The following is a 26,638-nucleotide window of genomic DNA, read 5'->3' as shown; positions in this document are numbered from 1 at the left end:
TTCAACACACATTTCATGCAAGAGGCAAATTAATTCATTTATTATTGACAGCTGGCAGCCACGCTGTAGGACTACTAAGGTCTAGTGCTAGAACTTGCACACACAAAAGTGCAGCACAATAAAAATTACAACTTTATACCAACAACCTGTTTGGAAATATTTAGTCTCCAGTGTTTCCCTCACAAAGACGATACCTGGGCCCAAGTATATTTCCGACCTGTTCTCATTACATTTTTCATTTATTCATAAAATTGCTGCGTGCCTGAAAGAGCACGAGAGTGCAGGCGCACGCTCCGCAGGCTCGGTGCAAACAGCGCCGCTGTATTATAAGTCTCTGCGTTCAACATAGCAAAACTGCCTTTTAAAAAAAAATCCCTCTCGACTCCTACGGAGTGTTACGACCGCAAAAGAGAGCAGAATCACATCAGCTTCAGAGCTACAGAGAGAGAGAGAGAGATAGAGGGAGGGGGAGCGATAAGGTCCGCTGTCCGTACATGCATCACAACTGAAGCTTCTCCTGGCTCCGTTTTAAAAATGTTCATGTACAGCTGCTTGTGTGCTGAATTCCAATAAATAACAGAATATATGTTAATGTAGGCCTACATTAACAAAATATCTGTTAATGTAGGCCTACATTAAAATATATTCTGTTAGGCCTACAGCTGCTTTCTGTTGTTTCAGTACTGAACTATAACGGAATATCGAGTGGAACTTTTCAAAACGCGAGGCGTACTCCTGTTGTTGTTTATGTCTCTGCGCGAGCATAAATTGAGCAGATTAAAGTTGTTTGTTGCAAAAACTAGATTAATTTAGAGAGGAAAACACACTTGATATAAATACAACTCAGTAGATACAAGAGAGATAAGAGTACAACAAAAAAATTGTAGTTTTATGCTGAACGGGTTTGTTTTTTATTGTGGAGATTTCTTTGCGTACCACCTCAGGGAGCCCACGTACCATAGTTTGAGAACCACTGCTTTAGTGTATAAAAGCATAAAATGAGCCGCTATCTACAGACAGAGCATCTCACGTCTTATGTGTCAACAATGATGCACTGAAAGTTTTCTACAGTAGCCCAAAGGGGACAAACTAAACACTGGCTGTAGTTTTTTGACGGCTTCAGCCCCCGCTGGTTCTCCACACTTTATGAAATGATATTAAAAAACAAACATGCCATTTCAGGTCTTCCTTTAACAATAAAAAGTATTAACATACATTTCAAAACATACAAAAACGAACAATACAAGGCAGAAGGATGATAGAAGGCCAATGTCATTCCCACTTCAATAATCAATACATTATAACATCAATAATCAAATATAACAGTGAAATGTTCTGGCTGAATCGGACATAAAAATTGTTTTTGATTCAAGTCGTTTGCAAATACGAGTTCACGGATTGACCTCGTCCTGCTGGGATGGTCACAATCAGACCTTGCTTCATGAAAAACAAAACAGAGACAAGTGCAGGAACAACAGACCACCGGGGAATCTGTCCTTTTTTTTTTTTGTGCGGTTGGTTATAATGAGAGCTGTAATCTGCCCGGCGACTAATTACATCACAGGAAGTACTCAGACTGAAGGTGTTACACTCCCTACTTTACTCAGACGGGACGTTGAAACCTTCTCCATCTCTTCATAATAAAAAACACCTGACTGTGTCCTCTCTTACTGCATACATACTATCAAACACACCTGATTATCATTTTCAATCCAAATTAAAAAAACTGGGATACCTTTAAAGGCAGAGTCAGCAGCTGCTTCCTGGAAAATAAAATAACAACTTATACTAAAGGAATGTCGCTCAATCATCAGTTCTGGGCCTCCGTACATGTGTGGTGGTGACTGTGTCTGCAGAGACTGTCTGTCCTCTGACTGGATGTTCTGGTTGATTCTGTACGTTTCTTGGGGGGAGCTGGTTTTCCTCCAGCTGATGACAGCCCCAATACAATTCAGCTATTGGTCGCAAACTGGGAATGCGACTGACGTGGACGTAGCGGTAAAGGGGAGGAAATATAATCACAGTGAGGCGAAGAACAAGCGGATAAAGCTCATTTTAAAAAGAGGGTGAACCTTTTGTTGGTTTCACCTGCAGACTCTGAGTTTGTCTGCTGTCTTTTGGGAAAGCCAGGTGACAAACATCGGTGGTTAGCTTGTGCTAGCGCGCGTTAGCTTGCAGTGTAGAAACAAGAAGTAAACGCACACACTACGTCCTGCAGTGAGTTTGAGCTTCTGGGGGCCGATGAGCCCAGGAGGAGGGGGCCCGGTTTGAATGTTGTGTTTAAAAGCTGCAATGAGAAAAAGCTACTGACTCCACCTTTAAGTTATAACGTCATCAACTAAGACAGAAAATAACTGGAATCAAGCCTTTGAAACAGAAAACTCTGCTGCAGCTCTACAGGTCATTAGATTTCTTGTTAATTCTGTTGACAATTTCAGTCGAACATATTCATAAACTGTCCAATGAATACTCTCCTCTTCTCCTCTGGGGGGTTTAAGGTGCATTTAACGAAGCTTTCCACGCCTTAAATCAGCAACTCGAGCCAGTAAGAATCCTTCACTGTTTCAAATTCAAAAAAGAGGAACGCATGAAGAGTCCGTCTGGGTCTGTGAAAAGTTTTTTTTAACATCAAAACAAACCGCCAAGGAGCAAAAGGAGCTCTGGCCGAGTTGCAGCGTCCTTTTTCTCTTCATCGAGGACGTAGAAAAGACGACACGAGAGCGAATCAGAAGGCTTCAGTGAAATCACAAGAACGAAAGCGGTCAATCGTCTTGAACAACAAACAACTGCACGACATGAAGGGTTTTTGGCAATTATAAAAAAGTCGTCTTCTTTTTCTGAAAGCTCAGTTTGTAGCTGTGGATGTCTCCAGATGAGGATTGTTTGAGCGTCTTGTGAGTGTTCAGTCTGTGTTGGTGAATCTGGAGCCTGTGTGAGTCTTGTTTAGTTCATCAGTAAAGAGGACATGAAGGACATTCTGTCTGAAGTTCTTTCTAGTGTTTTAAATAAACTTTAAGCTTGTTAAAGTATTTGTATTATTATGTTACCCTCCCTCATTTTCGAGGCTTCAGAAAGTCTCTCTCATGGAGGTCAGACTTTTAGGGCCAGGCGTTTAAAAAAAAACAAGATTCATCGTGTTTAAATCTCTTCCTTTGACACGTTGAGAACAAACTTTTAAGAAGTGCCAGGCTTTAAAAATCAAATAATTTATACCTACATGAGATACATTTTAATTCTCATAAATGCAAAAGGACATTATAACATAAAGATGTTTTGGTTTTTTTACACGTTGCCCTTACATTTCTACGGAAGCCCTCAGCCGACACACTTCCATATATTCTATTTTTCTCAGTCTACCTGTAAGTTGTTTTAGTTCTTTTCAAGACACCTCAACTTATTTATCTCCTGATTTTACGGGTTTTCACCGTGATAATGAGATTATTTCTCGAGATTTAAAAATAAAAGGCCTAAATTAATAGTTTTTCCACCAAAAGCCAGTGCTATAATCTGGAGATAAATAAGTTGTGATCTCGAGAAAACAGAGAAATCGGTGTTGAATAAAAAGTGCTGATGTATGTCACAATCGGGCTTCCGTAGCGGACACACTTCCATACATTTTATTAATCTCAGTCTACCCGTGATAACAAGTTATTTCTGTTGCTTTCAAGAGATCTCAACTTATTCATCTCCTGATTTTGGGGTTACAATCACAGGTTTTCCTTTGATAATGAGATAATTTCTCAAGATTTCAAAATAAAAGGCCTGAATTAATTATTCTCCTGGGAAAGCCAGCGCTGATATCAACTTAGATAAATAAGTTGCGATCTCTTGAAAGCACACAGAGTGAACCTGTTATCATAGAAATCAGTGTTAAATAAATTGTGCTAATGTGTGTCCACTTTGGGCTTCTGTAGATTTTCCATATAAATTAGCTAATTAACCAAACCATTGTTTGTTCTTAAGAGAAAATTAAACCAAAGTTAAAATGTCGAGATACTAATGCATAGTAAAGAAAATTACTAAGTTAATACTACGGAAGTATAAGACGGACATGCATCAAAACCTTTCATTTCACTTTGTTTTCTTATAATAAAAAGTTAACATCAGGTGTTAACACGATAGATAAGTCAAGATGTCGATATCTTGAGTAAACAACAATACTGTTTTAACAGTGAGTATCGTTTCCTGGGGAATAATTGTTAGACAGCATGTCCAAAAAAAATGAATTTACCCTCGCAGGATTAATAAAGTATAAATAATTATTAAAATCATAGTTTTGGAAATTCAAATATTCTGTACTTTGCGTATAAATGTTTGAAATACTCCAAAGTTTAAGGTTTTTTGTAATTATTTGAAAGTAAACTAAAATGAAGTCAAACTGTTTTGGAAGTCCTGATTCAGAAAGTCATCATTTGCTTTAGAAACTAAAATATTTTTTCTGTGTTTTGTTTCTTTTTATGGCAGCAGTGGGCTTCCGTACTGTCGTGATGCCGGTCCTGACTGCTTAAATCAGACGACAGATTACGAAACTATCAAAACACTACAATGTGTTGTTGAGGGTCCTGATTGAGGGGTCCTCAATGCAAACACAAGCTCCATCCATCCAGGTGATTTTTGTTTTGTTTTTTATCCAAACCTTCATTTCTTCTTCTTCTTCTCATGTTCAGAGCAAACAAAAAAAAATCCAGATTTCAAAAAGGCTGAAGATTTAGTTTCTCTTGCCATAGTCAAAACAAAATGTTTGGACGCCTGTACGCGCCTGCTCGTTCCTCTTAGGGTTCTCTTGAATGTTTAGGACGTTTTACTGAAAACTGTCTAAGAAGATTACAAAGTCTCCATGACAACCGTCTTCTTCCGTCTTGAATATTCCTGCGACAAAAAAAGATGATTTTCAAGAAGTATGAATCCTTTCTTCTTCTTCTGTTCATGAGTTATTTCAAAGTGTCTTTTTTATTCTCTCGTCTTTGATGATGTGAGGGACAAGCGTTTGTTTTGAAATACTTCTGATGTTTTGTGTCTCTGCAACATGAGAGGGGGGAAACTCTTACGATGTCTTGACCAGGTCGTAGACGTAGATGAGGAAGTCGTCGTCGAACTTGATGAAGTAGACGGAGGGTTTGGCCTCCACTTGGTGGATGACCATCCCCGTTCGCTTGCCGCCGTCCTCTTTGGCGTACTCGACCTGCTTGCCCACCAGGCTGTCCACCACCTCGCCGGGCTCCCTCTCTGCTGGGACGCTGTCGTCTACAGAGGGGCAAAGAGAGACGCAGTGATCAGAGACCTCACCTGGATTGTTTCCTCATGTAGGACTAATCCAACTTAACAGACTTTTAAAAACAGAATTCTCGTCTTGCAGCTTGTCATAGGGTTTAAAAATGGCGAGATAACTTGACTCACTGGAGTCGGGCATGATGCGGAGGTCTCCCTCTTTGTAGTCGTCCAGCAGCTGGTACATGTAGAGAACGGGGTCTTTCTCGTAGGTGATGTAGAACCAGGTGGTCATGATGGGAGCTCGAGCCAGCACCATCCCCCTCCACTCCTCCTTGGGACCCTCCTCCGTCTCAAACATGTGCTCCACCGCTTTACCGATCATGGTGTCCGCCAGGTTCACATCTGTGAGGCGAGATTTAGCTGCAAAAGGAAAGACAAAAGTCACTTTTCAGATACTCTTACCTGAGAAACAGCACTCCTAAAACCAGGGGGCAGGGTCTATTCCTGCAGCATTTTATCAACACTGCGTTGTCCTACCGAGTCTATCGGGGAGCACCTCCAGTCCCTGAACCCTCTCGTCTTTGTGGAGCTCCAGACCATAAACGCAGTCAAAACCATCGTACTTGATTAGATAGAGAGACGGGTTCACCGGTACCTGGGGGATAAATAAACATTAATATACACATATGAACAACCGAGCCAGGACACAGCGGACCCCCCCTGCTCACCTGGTCCAGCACGCTTCCTTTCCAGATCACGTGTCCTCCTCCCTCCTTCCACACGTGTTGGATCCTGCAGCCGACGATGTTACGCCGAGGCTGCGACAGAACCTTCGTGGTCGGACCCAGACTGCTCTTATGTTTCCTTCAAGACACAACACATCCACATGATCTCCTTTAAGATCGTGTTTATTGTTTCACTTTGAGTCACACAGGAACCTTCTCTCAAATTATCATCCAAATGTTTTTTTCTAAAAAACAATCATGTCTGATTACTTTGGAAATAAATGCAACCTTCTTCACTCACTTGTGCGGGTTCTTCTTCTTCATCATATTTGCAGAAACACCTTCATGCCCTGAGGAGAAAACAGACACCACAGCACACTCAGCTACAAGCGGTGTTTTGGAAAGGTCACCCAAAATACAAACAACCTTTAAACTCGGACGTGTTTTTGTCTTTTGTTGCATAGAAAATGAGCAAAGGCGTCTTTAATTCTTCATGTCAGTACTCATCCCCACACTCACCAAGGACATCACATCCTAAAGATTTAAACAGAAGCTGCTAAGACACAGACAGGGAAGGCTTATCTGAATGATATTAGAGGATAAATGATTAATAAAAGTGTTGAGCTGGAAGGAAAATGCAGCTTTTCTGTGGGCTTTGCACCAAAATGACTATCTTCAGGAGGCTGCCATCTTTAGCAAATATAAAATAAAGACTTTTTAAAGTATATCATACTATCATAGTGAAGACCACCATCTGCTCAGCTGTGATGCTCTGCAACATTAGCTGAAGGTATAAACTGTGGCCCTTTCCGAAAAGCCACAGTTCAGTATGCAGTGCAGACTTTTCAGTAGACTGAATCCTTGTGGTCGCTCAGTGGTCATTTTCTGGGTTCATCTCAGCAGACTGAACATTTCAGCATGGATACTAACTTCTGGGTTTCGTGCAGTATGGTTTGGATGCATCGTTTCAGGAAATGAGTTGTATTTTAACACCCGCAATGCTGTGCGAAATTAAATGGAAAACGTCACTCCACATCAAAACAAACGAGGACGGAAAAAACAAAACAAAAAAACAAGGATGGATGCGGCCAGACTCTCTGCTGTGTGTGTGTGTGTGTGTGTGTGTGTGTGTGTGTGTGTGTGTGTGTGTGTGTGTGTGTGTGTGTGTGTGTGTGTGTGTGTGTGTGTGTGTGTGTGTGTGTGTGTGTGTGTGTGTGTGTGTGTGTGTGTGTGTGTGTGTGTTGACTGACCTGCATCAGCTGTGTCTCTGGGTCCCGGAGCGTTCTTCATTCATCTGGAGGCAGAGAGGCAGCCAGGCTGCCCGGCCACACTCACCTGTTCAGAGCCTGAACCACAGAGAAGACAGAACCTCATGTCAGTAAATAAATACTGACCCACAAACATCTGTCCAAATCCTGCTGGTCTGGAGTTGTGACCTTTACTGACATGTAGTGGTAGAAGAGTGGAAGTACAACAACATCAACCGACCTGAGAGGGCTGACTGATCATCATACAAATGATCACACAAACTTTCATCGATGTGTTCAAAGATGCATGTTACTGCAGGTTCAGCAGTTTTTACCTAGTCTCCAGACTTGAGGAGTGTCGGTGAGATGGTCAGAAGTCTTTCAGGTTTCAGGATGATCATCTGCAGAATGAGACCAAACCTGTGATAAGAAAACATCAAGACAAATATTGGACTCAACTGGAAGATGATTCATTTGGAAGCTTGATCCTAACCTCCAACAATAAGTTACTGAAGAATGTGCTGCATACATGAACATTGTTAAAAACTGGGCTTCCTTGATTCTTTTTCAACCTGAGATTAAGATGTACTTCATCAGTAAACTATCCTGTCACTGTTTCTGCTTGTGGCCAGCAGGTGGCGACAGTCGGCCGCTCGTCTGACAGTGAAGGTGTCTGATGTCTGATGTTTGTTGTCCTCTGGGTGAAATCTTGCATAATGCCCTGAACTCTGACTGCAGGCTGCATTATTCATCATCATCAGCACAGATCTCACCCCTTCATGTTTTATTCATCAGAGCTTCAGTCAACACAACAGCTCCGTTTATGACATAACCAACAGTCATCAGACACTTCACTGAAGCAGGTGAGGGTTTAATGCCTTCTGCCCATGGGGCACTTCAGACAAACTTCAGACAAACTTCAGACAAACTTCAGACAAACTTCATGACCACATGTTAAGTTTAGACCGCTCTGTACATAGACTGATAATCAGGGTTTGTTACGACAGCAGCTGTGGCTCAATGGTAGAGTAGATCAACTCTCAACCGGAAGGTTGGGGGTTCAAGCTCCTGCAGCCACATGTCCAATGTGTCCTTGGGCAAGACACCTAACTGTCAGTGGTGTGTGACATACAGCGGGACTGTGTGATTGCAATTGCAGGAAAACAAAAAACATGCTCTGATACTCTCTGATTTAAAGCAAGTAGCACAATAACTTTCTTCGGGGAGAATAGCGTCTCTCTAATGTCCACAGATCACCCCGATCGCCTGCTTATAGCACTATAAGTTTGGCAGCAGGATGAAGTTCTCTCGAGAGAAGTAACTACTGTTTTACGGCACTAGTTCAGAAACCAGACCTCAGTTTTTAAAAGCAGCTAGTTAGCTCATCTCTGTACTGTTTGATTCAATGTCTGAGGCTAAGAGGAAGATGATGGACAGATGATGCGAGGAAGAGAAAAAGAGAGAGTGACTGAGGAAGAAGCAGAGTGTTCATCCCTGCAGATATTATTCAGAACAGGCTGAGACATAGCGTTAGGCTGTATCGTTGTCTCATGTTTAGCAGCTTTACCAGCTGCAGAAATGTTTGCATACAAATAAATATATAAATACATCTTGTGCCAAAACATGCGTCTAAAAAGAGGCTGCAGATGAGAGCAGAGTGCAAAATCTCAGAGTATTGTTGTACCTTGTCATCGTTATGTTTCTTCTTCAGTTTCTAACAACACCGCTCCTCTGCTTGTCAACATTTGCACGCTGTCTGTGAGGGGGAGCAACAACCACATGGTGTTTTATGGAAGTGCAGTTACACTCAGACACCTTCAGTGGGCGCCAAAGTGCACCAAACTGAATTCCCACCTAATGTTGCTTTAAATATGGTTAGCCTACTTCTAAAAAGCAAATACTCAACACACAACGACCAAAAAAATTTGTGACCAACAGCGGACAAATACAGTTCCTAAATACAGTCTGTGAGCCTGAAGCTACACCTCATCACTATAACACTCTCTAACACCTTTCATAATCTTTATGGAACAATCGACAAACAACCCAACTAACTCTTATGCATCTAAACGTGTCAATCTAAAATTGACACCAAGGTTTTCAACCTGAATTTGTTGGACATGTTCTCCCCTTTACTAGATTAAAACTTGAGTATTGTACAGAACAGACTCTACCATCTGAAGGTCTCTAAAAAAAAAAAAATAAATAAAAAGCTTAATGTGAAAATCTGAGCAGTGCGAGTTCAGCCTCCAAAAAGGTTTCATGTCCCGAACATGAGACTTCAATTATTGACCAGCAGATCCTGTGAGTGAAGCCTGTGGTGTATTATTTATCTGCAGACGGGGTGTTGTGTAACACACGTCACCCTCTGAATGCTCACTGTACCAAAATCAAATATTACAACCCAGATTATGTAAAGGAGAACGGGGAACATTCAAATGTCAGCAACAGTGAAAGTATCGTTTTCTTCAACGGAGATATTTGGCTATCTGCATATCTGCCAACCTGACTTAGAATAATTGTATCCAGACAAATCTGAAGCTTGAATCCAACCTAAATCCTGGAGTTAGTGTTTAGCTTGATTGCTTTGATTATTGTTTGTTCAAAGGGCTTAAACACAACAACAAAGTTTGAATCATGTGGATGCAGATAATAACGCAGATTTTAGCTGTTTTCACCGATGCACTAAAAATTTCAGGGAAACGTTAGTCGCCTGAAATCTTCCTGAGTTGCTGGAGTCAACAGCTTTTTCCTCAAAAAACAAAATAACAACTTATATAAAAGTAAAGCTGCTCAATCATCACTTCTGAGCCTCCGTACATGTGTGGTGGTGACTGTGTCTGCAGAGTGACTGTCCTCTGCTTGGACTGGTGTTTGCCCCAGCCAATGACAGCGCACAAAAGAGTTCGGAAGTAGATACAATTCAGTGATTGGACGTGATTCAATATTATGACGGACGTTGATGTAGCAGCAAAGAAGAAAATAATTGCCAAGTGGATAAAGTTATAAAAAAAAACGATGGTCAACCTTGTGTTGGCTTTTACCCGCGGACGAGGAGTCGGTCTGCTTTTGGACAAACAGGTGTCAAACTCGAGCGGTTAGCTTGCAGTGTAAGCACAAACAGTAAACATACACACTACATCCTGCAGTGAGTGTGAGCTTCTGGAGGAAATGAGTCCAGGAGAAGGGGCCCTAAAAATAAGGTTTCTTTAAGGAACAGAAAACTAATTTCCTTTTCAGACTTTCTCTCACTGCTGGTTACCTGCAGAGGAAATAAACGACCAGAAAGTCAGAGACATTTTGTGGCACTCGACTGCAGCTGGTGGTGATTTCCCTTCTGTTTCCCCCGAGCAACGCACGATTAGTCATCTGTTGTCATGAGGGGGCCCAATGACGCTGGACACGAGCACTTTAACGTTTTCATTATGACACAAGTGAAGCCTGAGACGTGAAAATCAGTGTGAAAACTTCATCCTTTTCCACACATCAAGACTTAACCATTGAGAAATATGTCACACACCGAGTGATTCACTCTGTGCTGAAAACATCTGGATTATATAAAGTCCCAGCACTGCCCAAAAACTGTTCAAACGTTCAGACTTCAGCTCCATGACTCATCATGAACAATAAAGCGGGAGGGGGGGGGGCGGTGTTGTTCCTTACATGTGTTTTTAACACTCCATCTAAAGCTTCTTTTGTTCAGATTTGCCTTTCCTTCAGAGTGTTTTTGTGGTTAAAAACAAAAACAACTTGTAAGTTTTCTCAGAGTTGTGGTAAGTTGGAGGCGTCCAGTGCAAATACTTTTTCCCCAGAACTCCTAAAAGAAAGTCATTTGACTCTCGTCAACTGCTGTCATCATTTTTTGGGTAAAAATGGAAATGTATTTTTGCATGGTGTTGAAAGCTCTGTTCGGAGGATGCTTCCTGGGTTAGCTAAGCAGCATACCACAGCTTTCCAGGGAGTGCAGAGCTAAAGCCCCCAGCAAGGGGGAACCGAAGGCTTGAGGCAGAAAGGAGGGGGCCGTGGGGGGCCGTGGGGGGGGGGGCAGAGGGGAAGCTTTGCCAGCAGCAGCAGAACAATGTGTACAGCTCTGGTGAAGCAGAGATCAGTGAGACAGCAGTTGTGTTTAAATGGACCGCCTTGATGTGAGAATGAGCTGTGATTGGTCCGTGTGTGTGATTAGAAGCAATGATTCAATCAGCTGATTACAGCTGTGGCGTGCCGCTTCTGTGTACTGCATGAAACACAAAGCTTGGTTTAAAGGTTTAAATGTTTGAACAGCTTTTATTTTGGCTGTTACAAAGGAAACATTCAAAGCTAGCCTCCATGCTACGCTGTGACCAACCTTTAAGAAGCAATGTGCAACGCACGGAGGCAGAATGAGGAGGAATCTGTCTAACTGATGTTCTTTGGCCAAAACTTTCAGAATCTGAACAAGTGTTTTCATCACAAAGCGTTCCGATTGATAAGACACTACAGAGACAATGGACACTGGAAATCCAGAGAAACATCGGGCCATATTAAAAGTTACAGAACACAGTTAATAAGCCATTAGCTACAATCAGAACAAAGCTAATTTTAGCATTAAGCCACTAGCTCGATATCATTTACGTTTGCTAATCATAGAAACAGCTCAGATTTGTGACTTTTACACCAAGGTTATGTTGATCGAGGCGGAGTGCTATTAAGTAGCGCTTGTGCTAACATACAAATGATTATTACTAAAAAGAAAACACATCTCTTTGTTTCAGAGCTGTCGTCATTTGCTCTTTTTTACAGTAATAATTCACAGCAGTGCAGCAATGACAGTCGCCGCAACTTGGTCTTGAGCTTTTACACCGAACATAACAACAGCGTTATGTTTATTATAGTCTGTGAGGTTACACTGACCCCTGCCACCAGTCAGCTGTAGGATGACATTTGTTGCACTAGTGTGGGCTACTTTTCTCTAAAAACTAGATTTTGTCAAATCATACTCGATTTACAAAATGACTTAAAACGAATGTTGCTTTTATTTGAGCAATAAAATGGAAGAAAAGCTAACTGAATTTCTCTTTAGGGGTCAAATAACGAGCTGTAAAATGTTCTTTAAACATGCAACTTTATAGTTTCAGGGTACGGTCAAAGTACAGATGAGGCAGAGCCACTTCAGTAAAATACCTGAGGCTGGGTAGCTCATACCTGAGGTCAACAAGCCACTCAGTAGGAAGTAAACGAGGCGCGAGGGTGTAATATACAGGTGTCCAAAAATCTGATTTATCCCAAAAGAAACGATTTAATGTCTATAGCCCTTAAATATCAGCTTTTAAAAGAACACTGGATCGTTGCCCTCAGCTGTTAGGTCACATGACCCGGATCTTCAACATCATAGTCCCTCGAGCGTGAGGAGCAAGGCTTCACCTTCGAAGGACTTTAATGCTGACTCGTCCAAATGTTATCACGATGTTATCAGTGTTGGCAGACATCTCAGGTGCTTCTTTCTTTTCCAAATGCGTTGATGAATATCTGCCTAGAAAGACTGAACGGTCTGATCTGAACTGTTAAACTGTGCACGTCTACAAATAAAGCTTTGTGTTGCAGAATCTCGCCTTCAAAGTCTGGTTTGACAGATTTGCTGCAGATCATTAATACAAGTTTATGTATCACACACACACTAAATAAATCACTGCTTTAATGTTTAACCACTAATCTTCAGCTCTGGCACAGCGGGGAGATGAGCATCAGCAGGTGGGTTGTAGTTTCACCTGCAGGATCAGACTCCAGGTGACCCTTCCTCTGATTTGCTTACATGCTAATAAAAGGGGGCGTGACTCTCAGGAGAAGTCAAATCAGTGTTCAACAACACATGCACACAAAAATACAAACGGTGGAAATGTTTTCTTTAGTTTACAAACTGAACCAGATTAAGAAACCGCTGCAAAGGAATCTGTCAAAGGCTGAGCCCTACCAAACCCCAGGTAAAAAAAGAAATAAGGATTTCACTGCGTTCAGGCTTCATTTTGACATCAGTTTTCGTCCTGTTCTTTGCATATCTATCAGTAGTTAACTTGCTTTGCTAGGAAAAAAATCACACTGACAAAAAAAACATCTGCACTGACAAACGAGCAAGCAGGTTCTGCAGGGCCACAATCAGCCATGTTGCACGCCTTTTTATACTATTATTTACAGCCCCATGTCAGGGAGGGAAATGGTGCGTTCAGGGGCCTCTATCCAGCGGTAAACAGCGGGACTGTCTGTCAGCGTTTCTGCGGAAAAAGGCAGCACAATCCCAGACGGACAGACAGCAGCGCTGGGTTAAGTCTCTGGCTGTCTGCTTCCCTCCGCCCCTCCCCAACCAGAGCAACCGTCGGCGGGAGAACGTCAACGACAAAACGAGCGCTCAGTGTGTTTTTTTTTTTTTTTTTTTTTTTTGCTGTTTACCTGCGGGCTGCCTCACGAGCTAACAGACAGGTGCACGTTTGTTTTTCTGCCTTACCGTTATAATATTTTAAAAATGGAGGTCGGAGGGGGGCTGCGGCGGGGTGTCTCGCCTCCTGCCGTCTGTCCACAGAACCCGTTTCGACTCCACAGGAACCAGCAGAGACTCCACGGCCATCTCACCGACAAGCGTGAAGCTGGACACGAGTTACCGCTAAACAACCGGTGAAGACTTTCACAATAAAAGCGCCGGTGACTGAGACAATAAAGGTAAATGATTAGTGAAACTTTAAAAGATTTAATAAAAAATAATTTGGTCTAACTAAGTTTTGTACTGAAGTCTTGATTTCGATAGGCTTCATTGTTTTTTTCCTGTGATAAGTACATTTGGGTTTTTTTTGTCGGTATCTTGACCTATTTCATTTTCTCAGGATAACAAAGCAGATTTTCTGTGAAAACGAGTAATTTTAATTTAACTGATTGAATAAGTTAATTACTTGAGATTTCGGAGATTCCCCAATAACAATCAACCGTGATAGAAAATAGCCGTATTAAACTCGCAATCACAAGTCAATCAATTTCACAGAAAACCAGCTGTCCTGAGATAACAAGTGCATTTCTCGTATTCTCAACAAAGCGGCAGAAACCAACTTGATGGTTTATCCCCAAATTTTGTGATTAAAAAAAGTTGATTTGAGAAAATAGCCAGAATTGACTTATCACAGGAAAACTGACTGTAAGTTAATGTATTGGTGCATGTCTGCTGAGGGCTTCCGTACCTCAATCTATCAATGTAAACTCTAAAATGTGAAACCTAAACGCTTTTATTCTGTCATCTCTGTCTGAAAAGAGAAACCAGACTTAAGTCACTGCATATTATTTTTATGCAGGTAAAGTATGTAACTTCTCAATACCCTTCAAACACTTAACTGTCTTAACTGATTTAGAACAACACAGTAAATGCTGAAGAGTTTTATGATGAATTGATCGAGGCTCTTATTTTTCACAGTAGCTCCACCTCCGGGTGTAATGCTGTGAACTTGACGTCTCTCTCTCGCTCTCTCGCTCTTTCGCTCTCTCTCTCTCTCTCTCTCTCTCTCTCTCTCTCTCTCTCTCTCTCTCTCTCTCTCTCTCTCTCTCTCCGCCCCTCGCTCGATTTGCCAAATAGTGGAACCGCAAAGAGATACAAGGACGGCCACTGCTGCATTACGCTGTTTTTCCCTGCGTAATAGTGATCCGACCTGCTGTTGAATGCGACAGAGGAGGAGACAGACATGAAGAGAGACAGAGAAAAAAAATACACAGACAGACAGACAGACATGTATGGTGACCGATCAGAGAGAGAGAGAGAGAGAAATGGAAATAAAAAGCGCTTTTTTTTTCTTACAGTATTTAAAGCAACACGTCTCTTTTTATTCCTATTGTCAGAGTTGTACTAAAGAGACTTTTCTTTCTCACATGTTTGATTTTGAACCCACAGCGGTGCATCCATACTATTTTGACTGGGGTGGCCCCGGGTACCAACTTGCAGGGTCATCATGAAGTTTATGTCCACACACATACAAATAGGATTTATTCACCCCTTCTATCTCCATTTATTATAACTACCATCACATATCTGCTGGCTGTTATATTCCTGTGTATTTTTTTAATGTGATAAAGTAACACAACAGAGTGGAAACATATGAATCTTGTTAAGGGCCTGTGTCCACCTGACGTTTTATTTTTGAAATAAGTGCAATGAGTGCAAACTTCTTTTTGGAATTGTTCCCAATGAGGGAGTTTGCAACACTAAAGTAGATTTTGTCCCTTTTCCCGTTTTGTTCTTCATTTTTTATGTTTTCCAACTCACAATGAAATGTTTTAAAGTTTTCAAACGAATGTCTAGCTTTATACTTGAACAAAAAAGACCAGAAGTTGTGCTTTACTTTAGAAACATATTTTCATTGTAGGAAGGTTTGATACATAGAAAGAAGGCCTGCAAAGGATTTCTTGCTTTTCTTTTTTATTTCCTCTGCTTATACTTAACCTCCTGTTATACACCTTCAAAATAAAATACTAAAAAAGACACATATTTGTACCTGAAAGATCCCCATCTATATTTAACCTTCAGCAAATTAAATAAACATGAATAACAAAACAGATAAGTGGTCATTCTGTCTATCTATCTCACATTCCTTTAAACTGCTGCATGATGGACAGTAGATGCTCGCTGCGTTTCTGGATGTTGCTCTGCTCCTCCTTCAGCCTCTCCTGCTCCTGCTGCACCTCCTCCTGAGCACAGAGACAAAGGGGGGGTGGGGGGGGGGGGACTTTTTTTTAGATGTAAAGTTGACATGCCTTCTTTGAGGATCTTTCCTGTTTCTCAGAGCAGTGACCTGAGGTAGAGTGAACAACAGGAGATTGAGAAAAGCTTGTGTGAAGTTCTGTTTTTTTAATGTTTTACTGACTCTGAGTCTGCAGAGCTCCTTCCTCTCTCGGTCGTTCTCCTCGGCTCTCGCTCGAAGCCATGCCTCGTTTTGGGCGCGGTGTCTGTCCAGCATCTCCTGCAGCTCCTGAAACGAACAACACATACATTATTACCTCAAAGGAATTCAGAGTTTTGATGCCTGTTGTCTGTTTCTGAATGCCAGCAGGATTCGAACAACCTGATTGGAAAAAACACCTATCTCCATTTTTATTCAACTTTGAGGAAGTTAATAAAAACCATATTTGATGACCGAGTGCACTACTTCAAAGCTAACATGACCATTTGATTGTGCACACTGTGACAGAAAAGGCTGAAACTTATTTCAAAGTTCGACATTCTTGTAATTGGTGTTTTCTATTCTATGCAAATGTCTGGCGGACATTTCTTGGAAGCAGCGAGCCTAAATACAACAGAAACCACTCACTGCTCGGGGGCTTGGAACACTTTTCTTTTCGATGTAATAAAATATGTGCTCCAGTGGAGGTTATGTAACTTAATGTCACTACTGTCTCAACCAGAACAAGCAGCGTGTATTCCTCACAGGCTGAGACAAATGTGTCCACGATGTGCACTGATATTTCAGAAGTGATTTCTTACATAAACACAAAATGCAACACTAAAGTAGAACATTACCACAGCCTCCCACTGGGAGTGTGAATGTTGGATAAGATGCACACATAACACAACATTTCCTTCTAAGCATACAGTTTTTTGTAGTGCCTTTATTTCCCAACAGGTTGTTTTCTTCACTATGTTATACAGTCTAAATATGTCACAGCTTTACAAACATTAAAATGTGTTTTCTGCTTTCCCCAAACTTAAAGGAGCAATCAGTAAGATGTGTAGTGAGTGAAATGATGAAGTGACCTTACTAACCCATTTTGAACGCTAGGTGTCAGAGTTACATATTTCTCCTTTAAAAAGGAAGCTATACGAGGTACTTCTGTTTGGGAAGTATAAAACAACAGGTCAAAGGTGCGGGGACTAAAGCTCGGCACCGCTATTGACACCATCATATTTTTTTAACTAAATTATATCAAGATGTGGAAATATCTGTAAAACATTAGCATGTCTTAGAATAATTGGCTATTTGGTTGGCAGGGCTTTGCGCTCTTCAAATGCTCTTATTGGAAACAGATGATTTGATAATTAGCATCACTAACATGCTGAACAGTTTGTATTCTGTAAGTATCCATTACCAGATGACCATGTTTATCCGTACATCTGAGGCTGAAAGATTGGATTGGATAGAATTATTTTGTATTAGAATTAATTGTAATTGATTAGATTGTTTAAACTATAACAGATTCAGTTAAACTACATTAAAAAGATACGACTGTTTGGACCAAAACACATTGATTTAGTGAATTGTGATGAGTTTGGTATAACTATAGTGATTACAGTCGATGGGATGATTGCAGTACTGAACCTGTTGCTGTTGTTGTTTGTGAGCTTCGTGAGCTTCTCTCTCTCTCTGCAGAGCAGCAGCAGCTTTAGACAAATCTGATTTTTCCCTGCAAAAAAAAAAATACATCCATTCAGAAATGTCTTTTCACAATAATTAATGTGAGACATTTATTGTCCCATTAAGATTTGTGAAACATGCTAAACATAGGTGAACAAAGATGTAGATGTACCTGTCGAGTTTCTGAAACTCCTGGTCCAGCAGAGAGAACGCTGTCTGGATCATTTTCATCGCCTGATCTCGAACCGTACTGAAGTCTCTGTGAACACACACCTGCAGGAGGGAATATCACCTGAGATATTATTACAGGTAGAAGACATCATGCTTCAACAAAACATTTAAATACACTATGAGACATGCTATGACTACTTCAACATCTATCCATCCATATTTGACTTATCCGAGGTCGGGTCGGGGTGGAAAGAGGCCAATTCAGTCAACCCAGACTTCCCTCTCCTCAGCAACTTTTCCAGATCCTCCTTTGGGATTCCCGAGGTGTTCCCAGGTCAGATGCGAGCTCTGGCTCTATCCCGGTTTCTCCTCCTAGTTGGGCGTGCCTGGAAAACCTCCAAAGGGCGGCGTCCAAGAGGCATCCTGATCACATGCCCAAACCACCTCAACTGGCTCTGTTCGATGCAAAGGAGCAGCGGGTCTGTTCCGAGTTCCCCCCATATGTCTGAGCTCCTCACTCTATCTTGAAGGCTGAGCACAGACACATTTCGGAGGAACTTGTTTCTTCTTTTGGTCACTTCCCAAAGCTCATGACCATGAGGAAGGTTGGAACCATGAAGACTGGTAAATCGAGAGCTTTGCCTTCAGGCTCAGCTTCCATTTCACCACCAAGGTCCGGTACAATGTCTTCATTACTGTGAGGCTGAACCAATCCCCCCCGTCAATCTCACGGCCCATCTCACCCTCATCATGAACAAGACCATGAGATACTTGAACTCCTTCACTTAGGGTAAAGACTCCCTCCCCACCCAGAGAGAGCAATCCACCATTTTCTATGATAACATCTAATACATGCTTTATGTTTACAGATACTGCTACAGTGTGTGTGTGTGTGTGTGTGTGTGTGTGTGTGTGTGTGTTACAGGATCACCTGTGCGTCAGCCGGTGTGTTTCTGGACTGGTTGGGTGGAGCAGACTCGTTCAGCTCGTAGCGAACGTTGGGAACCTTTGTGGGGGTGAAGCTGTGGAAACCAGAATGAAACCCAAGTGTTCAAACTGAGATATGAGACTCAAACAGAGCGTTACGAGAAGCTGAAACTGCACACACACACACACACACACACACACACTCACACACACACACTCACACACAAATGAAACAGAAACACAAGTATGTGTGCAGCAGCAGCAGCTGACCTGTGGCTGACTCCCTGCAGACCAAACTCTGACAGAATCTCCTTCATCACTGTGGAGAAATGTATGTTTCTTTTATTGCCCCTTAGCTTCTGCCACTTTTTTAAGCTTCAAGGTCAAATTCTGTGCCATTGTTTCATTTGTCCCTTTCTAAACACAAAATCTAAAGGCCATATTTTATGACTTTTTATTGCGTGTTGCTGAGTGTTAAGAATGAACAGTTTCATTTTTATGATTGTTTGACCTTTCCTCTAGCACCACACTAAAATGACAATTAAAATAAATGACTGTATAAAAGAGAAGTGAAACACACTATGATACTCTTTAAAGCCTTGAGTTTCTAATTCTGCTGTCACTATCTTGGATTTTTAGAGCCAGATGTGACCACATGTAGACGAGAGGGTGAAGCTTCAGAGGCGTTAGTAAAGGTTCAATAATATGCTTTGGGGAGGACTGCTCTCCAGTGCTGGGAGAAAGGAGTCAGTAGAAGCTTGACGCTCGGTCCTTTTCATATCAAGAAACTATCTCGTGATTTTCAGAACTTGGCGTTTAGCGCCCCCTGCAGACTCATCCTGGGATTACTCCAAAAAAACATTCAGTAGAATAGGTAAACTTAGCTGATGCATTTCAATCAATGATCAATTTGTTTTATTTTAACCTTGCAGTGATTATTAAACCTGGCACTGTGCTCACAATAACAAAATACTTTAGAAACAACAGTTGCATTTGCTACAACTGACATTTCATCTTTTCTGACACTTTTTGATCATCTTAACAACCTCCTGCAGGTCTTCAAAGTACCCCAAACCCTGCCCTCAAGCCCTGATGTTTTGTTTTAATGAGTCCAAATTGGGGAATAATTTATGAAATGAACATTGTGCTGTATTGAAGAAGACTTGAAACTAGAGATTGAGACCGTAAACTCGTTAGGAAAAAGTTTACTGAGGGCATAAATCATTTTAGAAGGAGCACTGTTTTGTCATAGACGTCTTTACAATCAGATTTATTTTTGCATCTTCAGCTGAAATAAATGCAGCAGCCTCCTCTGGAGAGCTTATGTAATTTGATGTAAAATGTAAATGAAGTACCTGGTTGTCTCTCTGAGGGGTTGATGAGTTTCATCCCCTTCAGGTCATTAAACTCCTGCTCTTCATTCTTCCCTCCAAACACAAACAGCTGTCAACCAAACAAGGAAAATACTTTTTTACATCAAAAGACACGTAATAGGTCATATAAGTGACATTATTTGAAAGTCTCTCATTAAACACTGACGTGGCTGTGAAGGATGAAGGCGGTGTGTCCGTACCGACGGGCAGGAGGAATCCCGACGTACAAAGGAACCTTCCACTTCATCTTAGCTGGAGAGACACGGAGTCAAATATTTAAAGAATGTATAACTCTTTGTCTTCATCCAGCATGATTGAGTTTTTTTTTTAATCTTACTCACCTATACTGAGTTTGTGGATTTCATTTAAAGATGACTCTGTGCCGTCTTCGTTTGTGCTTTTACCACCAAATAGATAGATATCCTGTAGGAGTTATAACTCGATGAAAATTCAGCATAAATGAAGTCAAAGTTGTCAGAATGTGTTGATCAGATGTCAAGTTTAGGACCTCAAAAGGGCAGCTTGTATTAAATGAAATAGGGTCACATGAGGAGACCCATGCATGGTCCATGTTTAACATACAGTAAATGTTTTAGGGTGCAATGTTTGGAGAAGCCTGCAGGAGGAGCTGTAGGGAAACGGCTGTCTGACTGCGAGCTGAAGCAGTTTAAATATTCAGACTATAACACACATACACTGAACATCATTTTCTTGATGCTAAAAATGTCTCTGTGGAAACCCTCAGACTGTGTGTCCCTTTAAATGTTGTCAAGAAACCTACATCTGTGTGTGTGTGTGTGTGTGTGTGTGTGTGTGTGTGTGTGTGTGTGTGTGTGTGTGTGTGTGTGTGTGTGTGTGTGTGTGTGTGTGTGTGTGCGTGCATGTGTGTGTGTGTGGGTGGGGTTACTTTATCATGGTGTGCAGTCAGTGTTTGTCCTCTACAGGCTGCAGGTGATTCTCCTTTCACCTCCCATTTCTGCCACACCAAGTTCTCTATAAGACAAACAGAAAAGAACGACGCATGCATGGTGTGATAACATGAACCTCACAGGAGAATACAAAATATAACAGACACTAATTCAATGCTGCCATATTGTGCATCCATCCTTCAAGTTCCTCTTCAGACAATTCAGAGTCAAACACTGTTTGCAGCTGATATTCACACAGACTTTTGAAAATGCATCTCTAGAACAATATGGACTCTTAACATTTATGAAGTATAAATGTCAGATACTTTCTTTATTCAGATCTGTCCATAGAAATAAGAGTTACATTGTTTTAAAAATGAACCCTCCTCTGGTTCCCAACCCAAGACCCTTCACACTGAGATACCGTCACCATTTCCTCTAAATGCATGATTGTGACACAATGAGGGAGGTAAACAGACAGACAAATAAAAGGCCTGCTTCAGTTATAATCGAAGACTTGTGTTTCACTTTATCACTTTGAGCACCTTACAGTGTTTAATAAGTATATACACATGTACATATTTATCTACATATTTGCAGATTTGTGATACAATAATCGCTCCATATGATATCTAATCACAGCCTGCTTCACATGAGGTCCATGGTCTTTGCCCCCAGAGGCTTTAACGGCATCTATAGACAGTGTTTACCTGTGCTGAGAACATGGAGGTCTTTACAGAAGTCTCCACCTGCATCATGACCTCCAAACATGAACAGCTGATCTCCAACCAGAGCGAAACTCTGATCACACCTACACACACATTAACACACATTATATAAGAGGGTGTCATTAAGATACATGTAAGCAGTTATTACAAACTATGATCACAAACAGGAGGAGCCCCTGTGCTGTTTTTTTATACAGGTAAAAAAAGTTATGCAATTAATCATCCCTCTGTGGAATGATTAGTAGGTGTCTTACAAGGCAGGAGGCAGTGAGCCGTTAGTTTTAACAGGTGTCCAGGTGAGAGACACTGAAACAGATTCAGAGAGGAAAATATCAGAAAAATCATGATTATGGAGATGTTATGTATTTTATTCAAAGGAAAAAGGGAAGTTTATCCAGTCTTATGGCATAACAATGTAAGGACCTGTGTTGAAAACCATCAGATCGTCGGTTAGATTCCCTCCCACAATGCCTCCGTACACGTAGATGCTGTCTCCCACGGCAACAGAGCTGTGCTTGAGGGTCTTGACGACGACTCCCCCGACTGCTAAGCAATTCCAGGTCAGGGACACTGATAGGGAATTAACATGAGTCACTGCGTTGTTTGCAGCTAATGTGACACTCACATGTTTCGTCCCCTCTCACCTATATCAAAGCTGTAGACTCCTGCGAGGCACTCGGTGGCGTCGGGGCTGGACACTCCTCCAAACAGATACAGCTTTCCTTTCACAACACTTAACAAATAAGAAAAAGACATTCAGTCAGTGGAAGTGCATCGAGGCATCCTGGTCCCCCTAACGGTCCTGTCCCTGGTTTAAGAGTTCCCTCGATGTGGAGGAGCCGTTCAGCACTGAGCTTCAAATGTTAGGAGTTGAATATTTCAATAAGGAAACGGGGCACCGCTTGGCCAAAATAATTTAAACACTTCTTAAACAGAACATAAAAATAACAGATCATTGTTAAGACAAAGCTCTGTTGCTATTTTGAACTGCAGATTACATATTCAATAATTCAGTGGACTCTCCTCTGAGTCAAAAACCAGAGGAAGACTCAGTGTTTGCATCAAAATAAGTTTTGCCTTAAGGGATAAGTGTGCTCCACTTTCTTTGGTTCCTGGTTGAGAGAAGGAGTCCAGTGAATTATTTTGAACGTCTAAGGTCCTTCTCTGAGCACACCGACCTCCATTGGTGGAGTGGCTGAAGTTGATTACATATTCCTTTGTGTCTATATTATTTTGAATTCCTTGAATGGTAATTTGCAGCGATGAAGGCTTATTTTGACCTACATTGGCAGCAATGTTCTATGTTACCTTGCCTTGATTTCAGTTAGCCACTTAGAAACAGATGTGTATTTCAGTTGTTGGAATCAAACTGTGTGACAAGCAGGAAAGGGCAGAGGTCGGATTTTGGGCACACGGACGCTGCGTAAAGGACTACAGCCTGTTGCTTACCACAGAGTGTGTCCTTCTCTGGCTGAGGGGACGTGTCCGTTCTGAGGAATCTCCTCCCACATCAAATCCTCAGGAGAAACTACGACAAAGTATCTGGTTAATTTTATATTTTACTTAAAATCCACCAATCAGGCTGTGTAGCAACAGGCTGCTAGTAGTTTAATGTACATGTCAGTATAATACATTTTCTTTAGTCAGATATCTAAGTTTGTAAATGAATACTTTGCATATCTAATTTAAAGACAGGTTCTTAGGAAATGCATGAGTCCATAAAACAATATTGCCAATACCTTCTGCAGACATTGCAGCCTAAACTTCGGCCAACAAATGATACATAGAAACAAATTGAGGACCGGCTTGTGCAAACTTACAGCAATAGTTCAGGTCAAAAACTCCACAGGACAACTTTAATACAATCTGAACTTAACAATGTCAAATCTGCATCTTTAGTTCATACCTGTCAGCATGTAGAAGTCATTGAAGTAAACTGGCTTCTCCTCCTGAATTAAAGGGAAATGAAGGAAATGAGCAGATTTTTACCATCCAGACTTCATGTTGTGACTAAAGAGCCTCAAATGTTTAAAGGGAAAATAGAAGTTGTCTTATTTTTCTGAGTTTAAAAGGTTTGAAAAAAAGGACAAAGCTGTCACCTCTCTGTTGATTCTGGAGGCTCCTCCAAACAGAAAGACGACGTTTCCTGCAACAGCTACAGCGTGGCCGAATCTGTAAGAGAAGATGTGAGGCAGTAAGAAAAGGTCTGTCCCTCTTATGATGAGCATCCACCACATCACAGACCTTTATTTATTTTTACAACGTGAAGCTTAGAATAACTTCACAGAACTTTACAATAGGATTGTTCAGTGTTTTCAAACAGGGACAAAGACCCACCTTGGACTCGGGGCTTCTCCTCTCATCTCTCTTTCTATCCAGTGTCCGCTGGCTAATGCCATCTTCACCTCTGCAATCTCACTAACACACACACAAAACGAAAGACACGTCGTCTTTAACATCTAAAAGGTACAGGAATCTGAGTCATGAGCTACATTTTGTACCTCAGGAACTTTCTCAAAGGACAAGGAACCATTAGAGGAAAAAAGTGAATTTCCAGTGCAGGTCAAATCAAGATAATTTGGGACATTATCTACCGCCGAAAAAGGTCACTGCATGACAGATTCAATTACAAATCACTAAATTGATCTTGCTTTTTAAGAGAGTATGTTATCCTGTTCTAGGTAGCGCTACACAAACATGATGCATTCAAGTAACCACCTTAAGTTAAATAAATGAAGAGCATAGTTTGGCTCCTCTCTGAACATGTATTAATTAAAACAACATCATCAGGATCAAACCTACCTTTTATCCGTCTGGAAGTTGATTTCTTGGTTTTCAAGGTGTTCTGCTCTAAAGCCACAGGGGAGTCCTCCGGCTCACAGTCCGACAGCTGTCCTCTGTGTCTCAGCTTACAGGTGGGATACACTTTCCTCTTGCTGCAGGTACACTGTTGCCAGGCAACGCCTCCCAACACTTGGACGACCAGAGCAGGTCAGCATTTAACAGGGCAGAAAAAAAAACAAAATCGATGTTGGAAGTTGTTGTTTGATTAAAAAAAAAAGGTCCTGAGTGAAGTTTATTAAAAAACAACTTTGATGAAGACCTCAACATTATCAAAAAAAAAACTCAGTTATATTTTATTGATTCAGATTTTAAAAGGTAGTTTGAGCTTTTTGTGATGGTTTTGGTTTGATGATAGAGTGCAAGTTCACATATTTATTTGTATAAAAGGATGGATAGACATTGATACGCATCATGGGAGATACAAATCATTCACATCCATTAAACATAATCTTGCTTTAACATCCATTTAACTTTAAATGGGACCATCATTTACAGAATGAACATCTTGTTGTTTTGAAGAAGACCTCAAACTAAAGACTGAGACCATAAATTTAGTCTGATAACAAACATTTACTGAGGGACTAAATCAACTGAGAAGCCGGCCTTTTCCCATAAACTGTAAATATTAATACCAAGACTAGCCTGTTCCTGCAGAGTCCCATCGATGCTGGTCTCCATGCTGGAAATCCTGTCTCAGCATAACTTTGAGTCAACCTAATAACAGACTGAGAGCTCGGGCTGAGGCGGGTTTTAAGCCTCTTCACAAACAGTTATATCTCACCCTCTTGTCAATCAGGTCAGCCCAACGCCTTATTGTGAGTAGATCTTATCCTTCCTATAATCAAATGGATGAGTTATCAAAAAATTCACCTCGCGTACAGTGTGTGCAGATCAAGTCATGAGCTAATCAGACCTTTTTCGTTTTTTGAACCAGGCTGTAAACATGTTAATATCTGCTGTAAAAAACTGGCTTTCTGAATGGGTGTGTATGTGACTTCTAGTGTTTCTGCAGACAGCCTCTAGTGGACACTCAATGAACTGCAGGATTTTCCCCTTCTGCATCGGCTTCATTTGTCAACACAGGATGTTGCCGTTTGGTTTTTCCACTCTTAGGCTGTTGTATGAAACCGCTTGCGGCAATCGACCGCAGTATGTAGTAAGTACTGTATGCGTTCAGCATTAGTATCACTGCCATGTCGCTGGTTATTTTCCAGTATACCAGGCCCGACTTAGCTGGTTTTCCGGTCTTCGAATGAGGAAGTAAACAACAACCCAGCCGAGGGCAAAGGCTGCTATACTGTAGCATCCACTTGTAGTGTGAAAAAATAAATAAAAATAAAGTGATTCATTTAGATTTTTCATGATTTAGAGAATCATAAAAGTTAATTGGTGTTATCTTTGTGAGGTTTGGTCTGATTGTGATCATTTCCCCTGTTACACATTGTGTTGGCACTTTGAATTGTGGGAAACAGTACGAGAGAAGACTTGTCAGATGCATACTGTAGATTTTTCCAGTATCAGTATGACATATTTCTGGCATACTGCAGACCTCTTACTTGTTTCCATACTGCATTTTGACCAAATCAGAACTACTGCTAGTCTTACATTCAGCTTTGCTACTTTTTTATACCAATAAGATCGCCCCCTGCTGGACATTTGTAAAAGTGTAAGATAAAGGTGCATTGACTTTACTTTTGTAATAACGCTAATTCTAGCACCATATATTGTCCAAATGATCCTCAAGTGTGTGGTGTCAATACTATTGTTTGATTGCTCTCGACTGAGCCAGAGCCTTCCCGATCTGTAGCCTAATCGTAAATATTAAAAATCGGTCTGGACTGTCATTGTGTCTTTTGGTCTCCCATGTTTTCAAAATCAGTTCAGAGACCAGAATTCACAATCCTGCTGACTCATCTCAACTTGGCTCTCTGTGCCTCTTTAGAGTTCATGTGATGGGGCGCAGTCTGCAGAGAGAGTGTCTGTGTTCATGCTCCCAGCTCTTCACCATCTCACAGATTTATCCGCTCGCTGACTCAGTCTCACATCTTTTTAAAGTTTTTAAAATAAATCAAACTGCTAATTTTTCATCTTTAAAACATTAAACAGAACAGAAAATCAGCCCAGATTCACAGCGATTGAATGATTCCATCAG

At 41.2% G+C, this 26,638-nt stretch overlaps 2 protein-coding genes across 3 annotated transcripts; both read right to left on the bottom strand.

Moving 5' to 3' along the window:
* Positions 1 to 24: 24 nt before the first annotated feature.
* LOC109988537 (spindlin-1) lies at positions 25 to 13,816 on the bottom strand. 2 transcript variants are annotated; one of them, XM_020640050.3, is made up of 8 exons: positions 13,659 to 13,816; positions 7,519 to 7,603; positions 7,187 to 7,282; positions 6,238 to 6,286; positions 5,940 to 6,075; positions 5,749 to 5,866; positions 5,398 to 5,631; positions 25 to 5,244 (listed from the first exon to the last, which is right to left on the bottom strand). In XM_020640050.3, the coding sequence occupies exons 3-8, from the start codon at positions 7,224 to 7,226 to the stop codon at positions 5,045 to 5,047; spliced, it is 777 nt and encodes a 258-aa protein (XP_020495706.1). In that variant the 5' UTR covers positions 7,227 to 7,282; positions 7,519 to 7,603; positions 13,659 to 13,816; the 3' UTR covers positions 25 to 5,044. The 2 variants fall into 2 exon arrangements, with proteins under 2 accessions (XP_020495706.1, XP_029134318.1); XM_029278485.2 differs by having other exon boundaries at positions 7,519 to 7,584; positions 13,659 to 13,814.
* A 1,707-nt stretch (positions 13,817 to 15,523) lies between these two features.
* On the bottom strand, positions 15,524 to 25,739 carry zmp:0000001301 (uncharacterized). The gene is made up of 19 exons (XM_065965730.1): positions 24,445 to 25,739; positions 23,980 to 24,060; positions 23,742 to 23,814; positions 23,549 to 23,591; positions 23,092 to 23,170; positions 22,287 to 22,375; positions 22,066 to 22,212; positions 21,897 to 21,948; positions 21,625 to 21,725; positions 20,914 to 20,999; positions 20,348 to 20,429; positions 20,173 to 20,258; positions 19,989 to 20,076; positions 18,904 to 18,952; positions 18,638 to 18,728; positions 17,708 to 17,808; positions 17,500 to 17,584; positions 16,051 to 16,155; positions 15,524 to 15,874 (listed from the first exon to the last, which is right to left on the bottom strand). Exons 2-19 carry the CDS (start codon positions 24,039 to 24,041, stop codon positions 15,770 to 15,772), a joined length of 1,524 nt encoding a protein of 507 aa, XP_065821802.1. The 5' UTR covers positions 24,042 to 24,060; positions 24,445 to 25,739; the 3' UTR covers positions 15,524 to 15,769.
* Between the last annotated feature and the right edge of the window lie 899 nt (positions 25,740 to 26,638).

Source organism: Labrus bergylta, chromosome 17 (genome assembly GCF_963930695.1).
Source record: "Labrus bergylta chromosome 17, fLabBer1.1, whole genome shotgun sequence".
Lineage (NCBI taxonomy): Eukaryota > Metazoa > Chordata > Actinopteri > Labriformes > Labridae > Labrus > Labrus bergylta.
The sequence above is the reverse complement of the archived record's forward strand: the minus strand, read 5'-3'. Positions and strand labels throughout refer to the sequence as shown.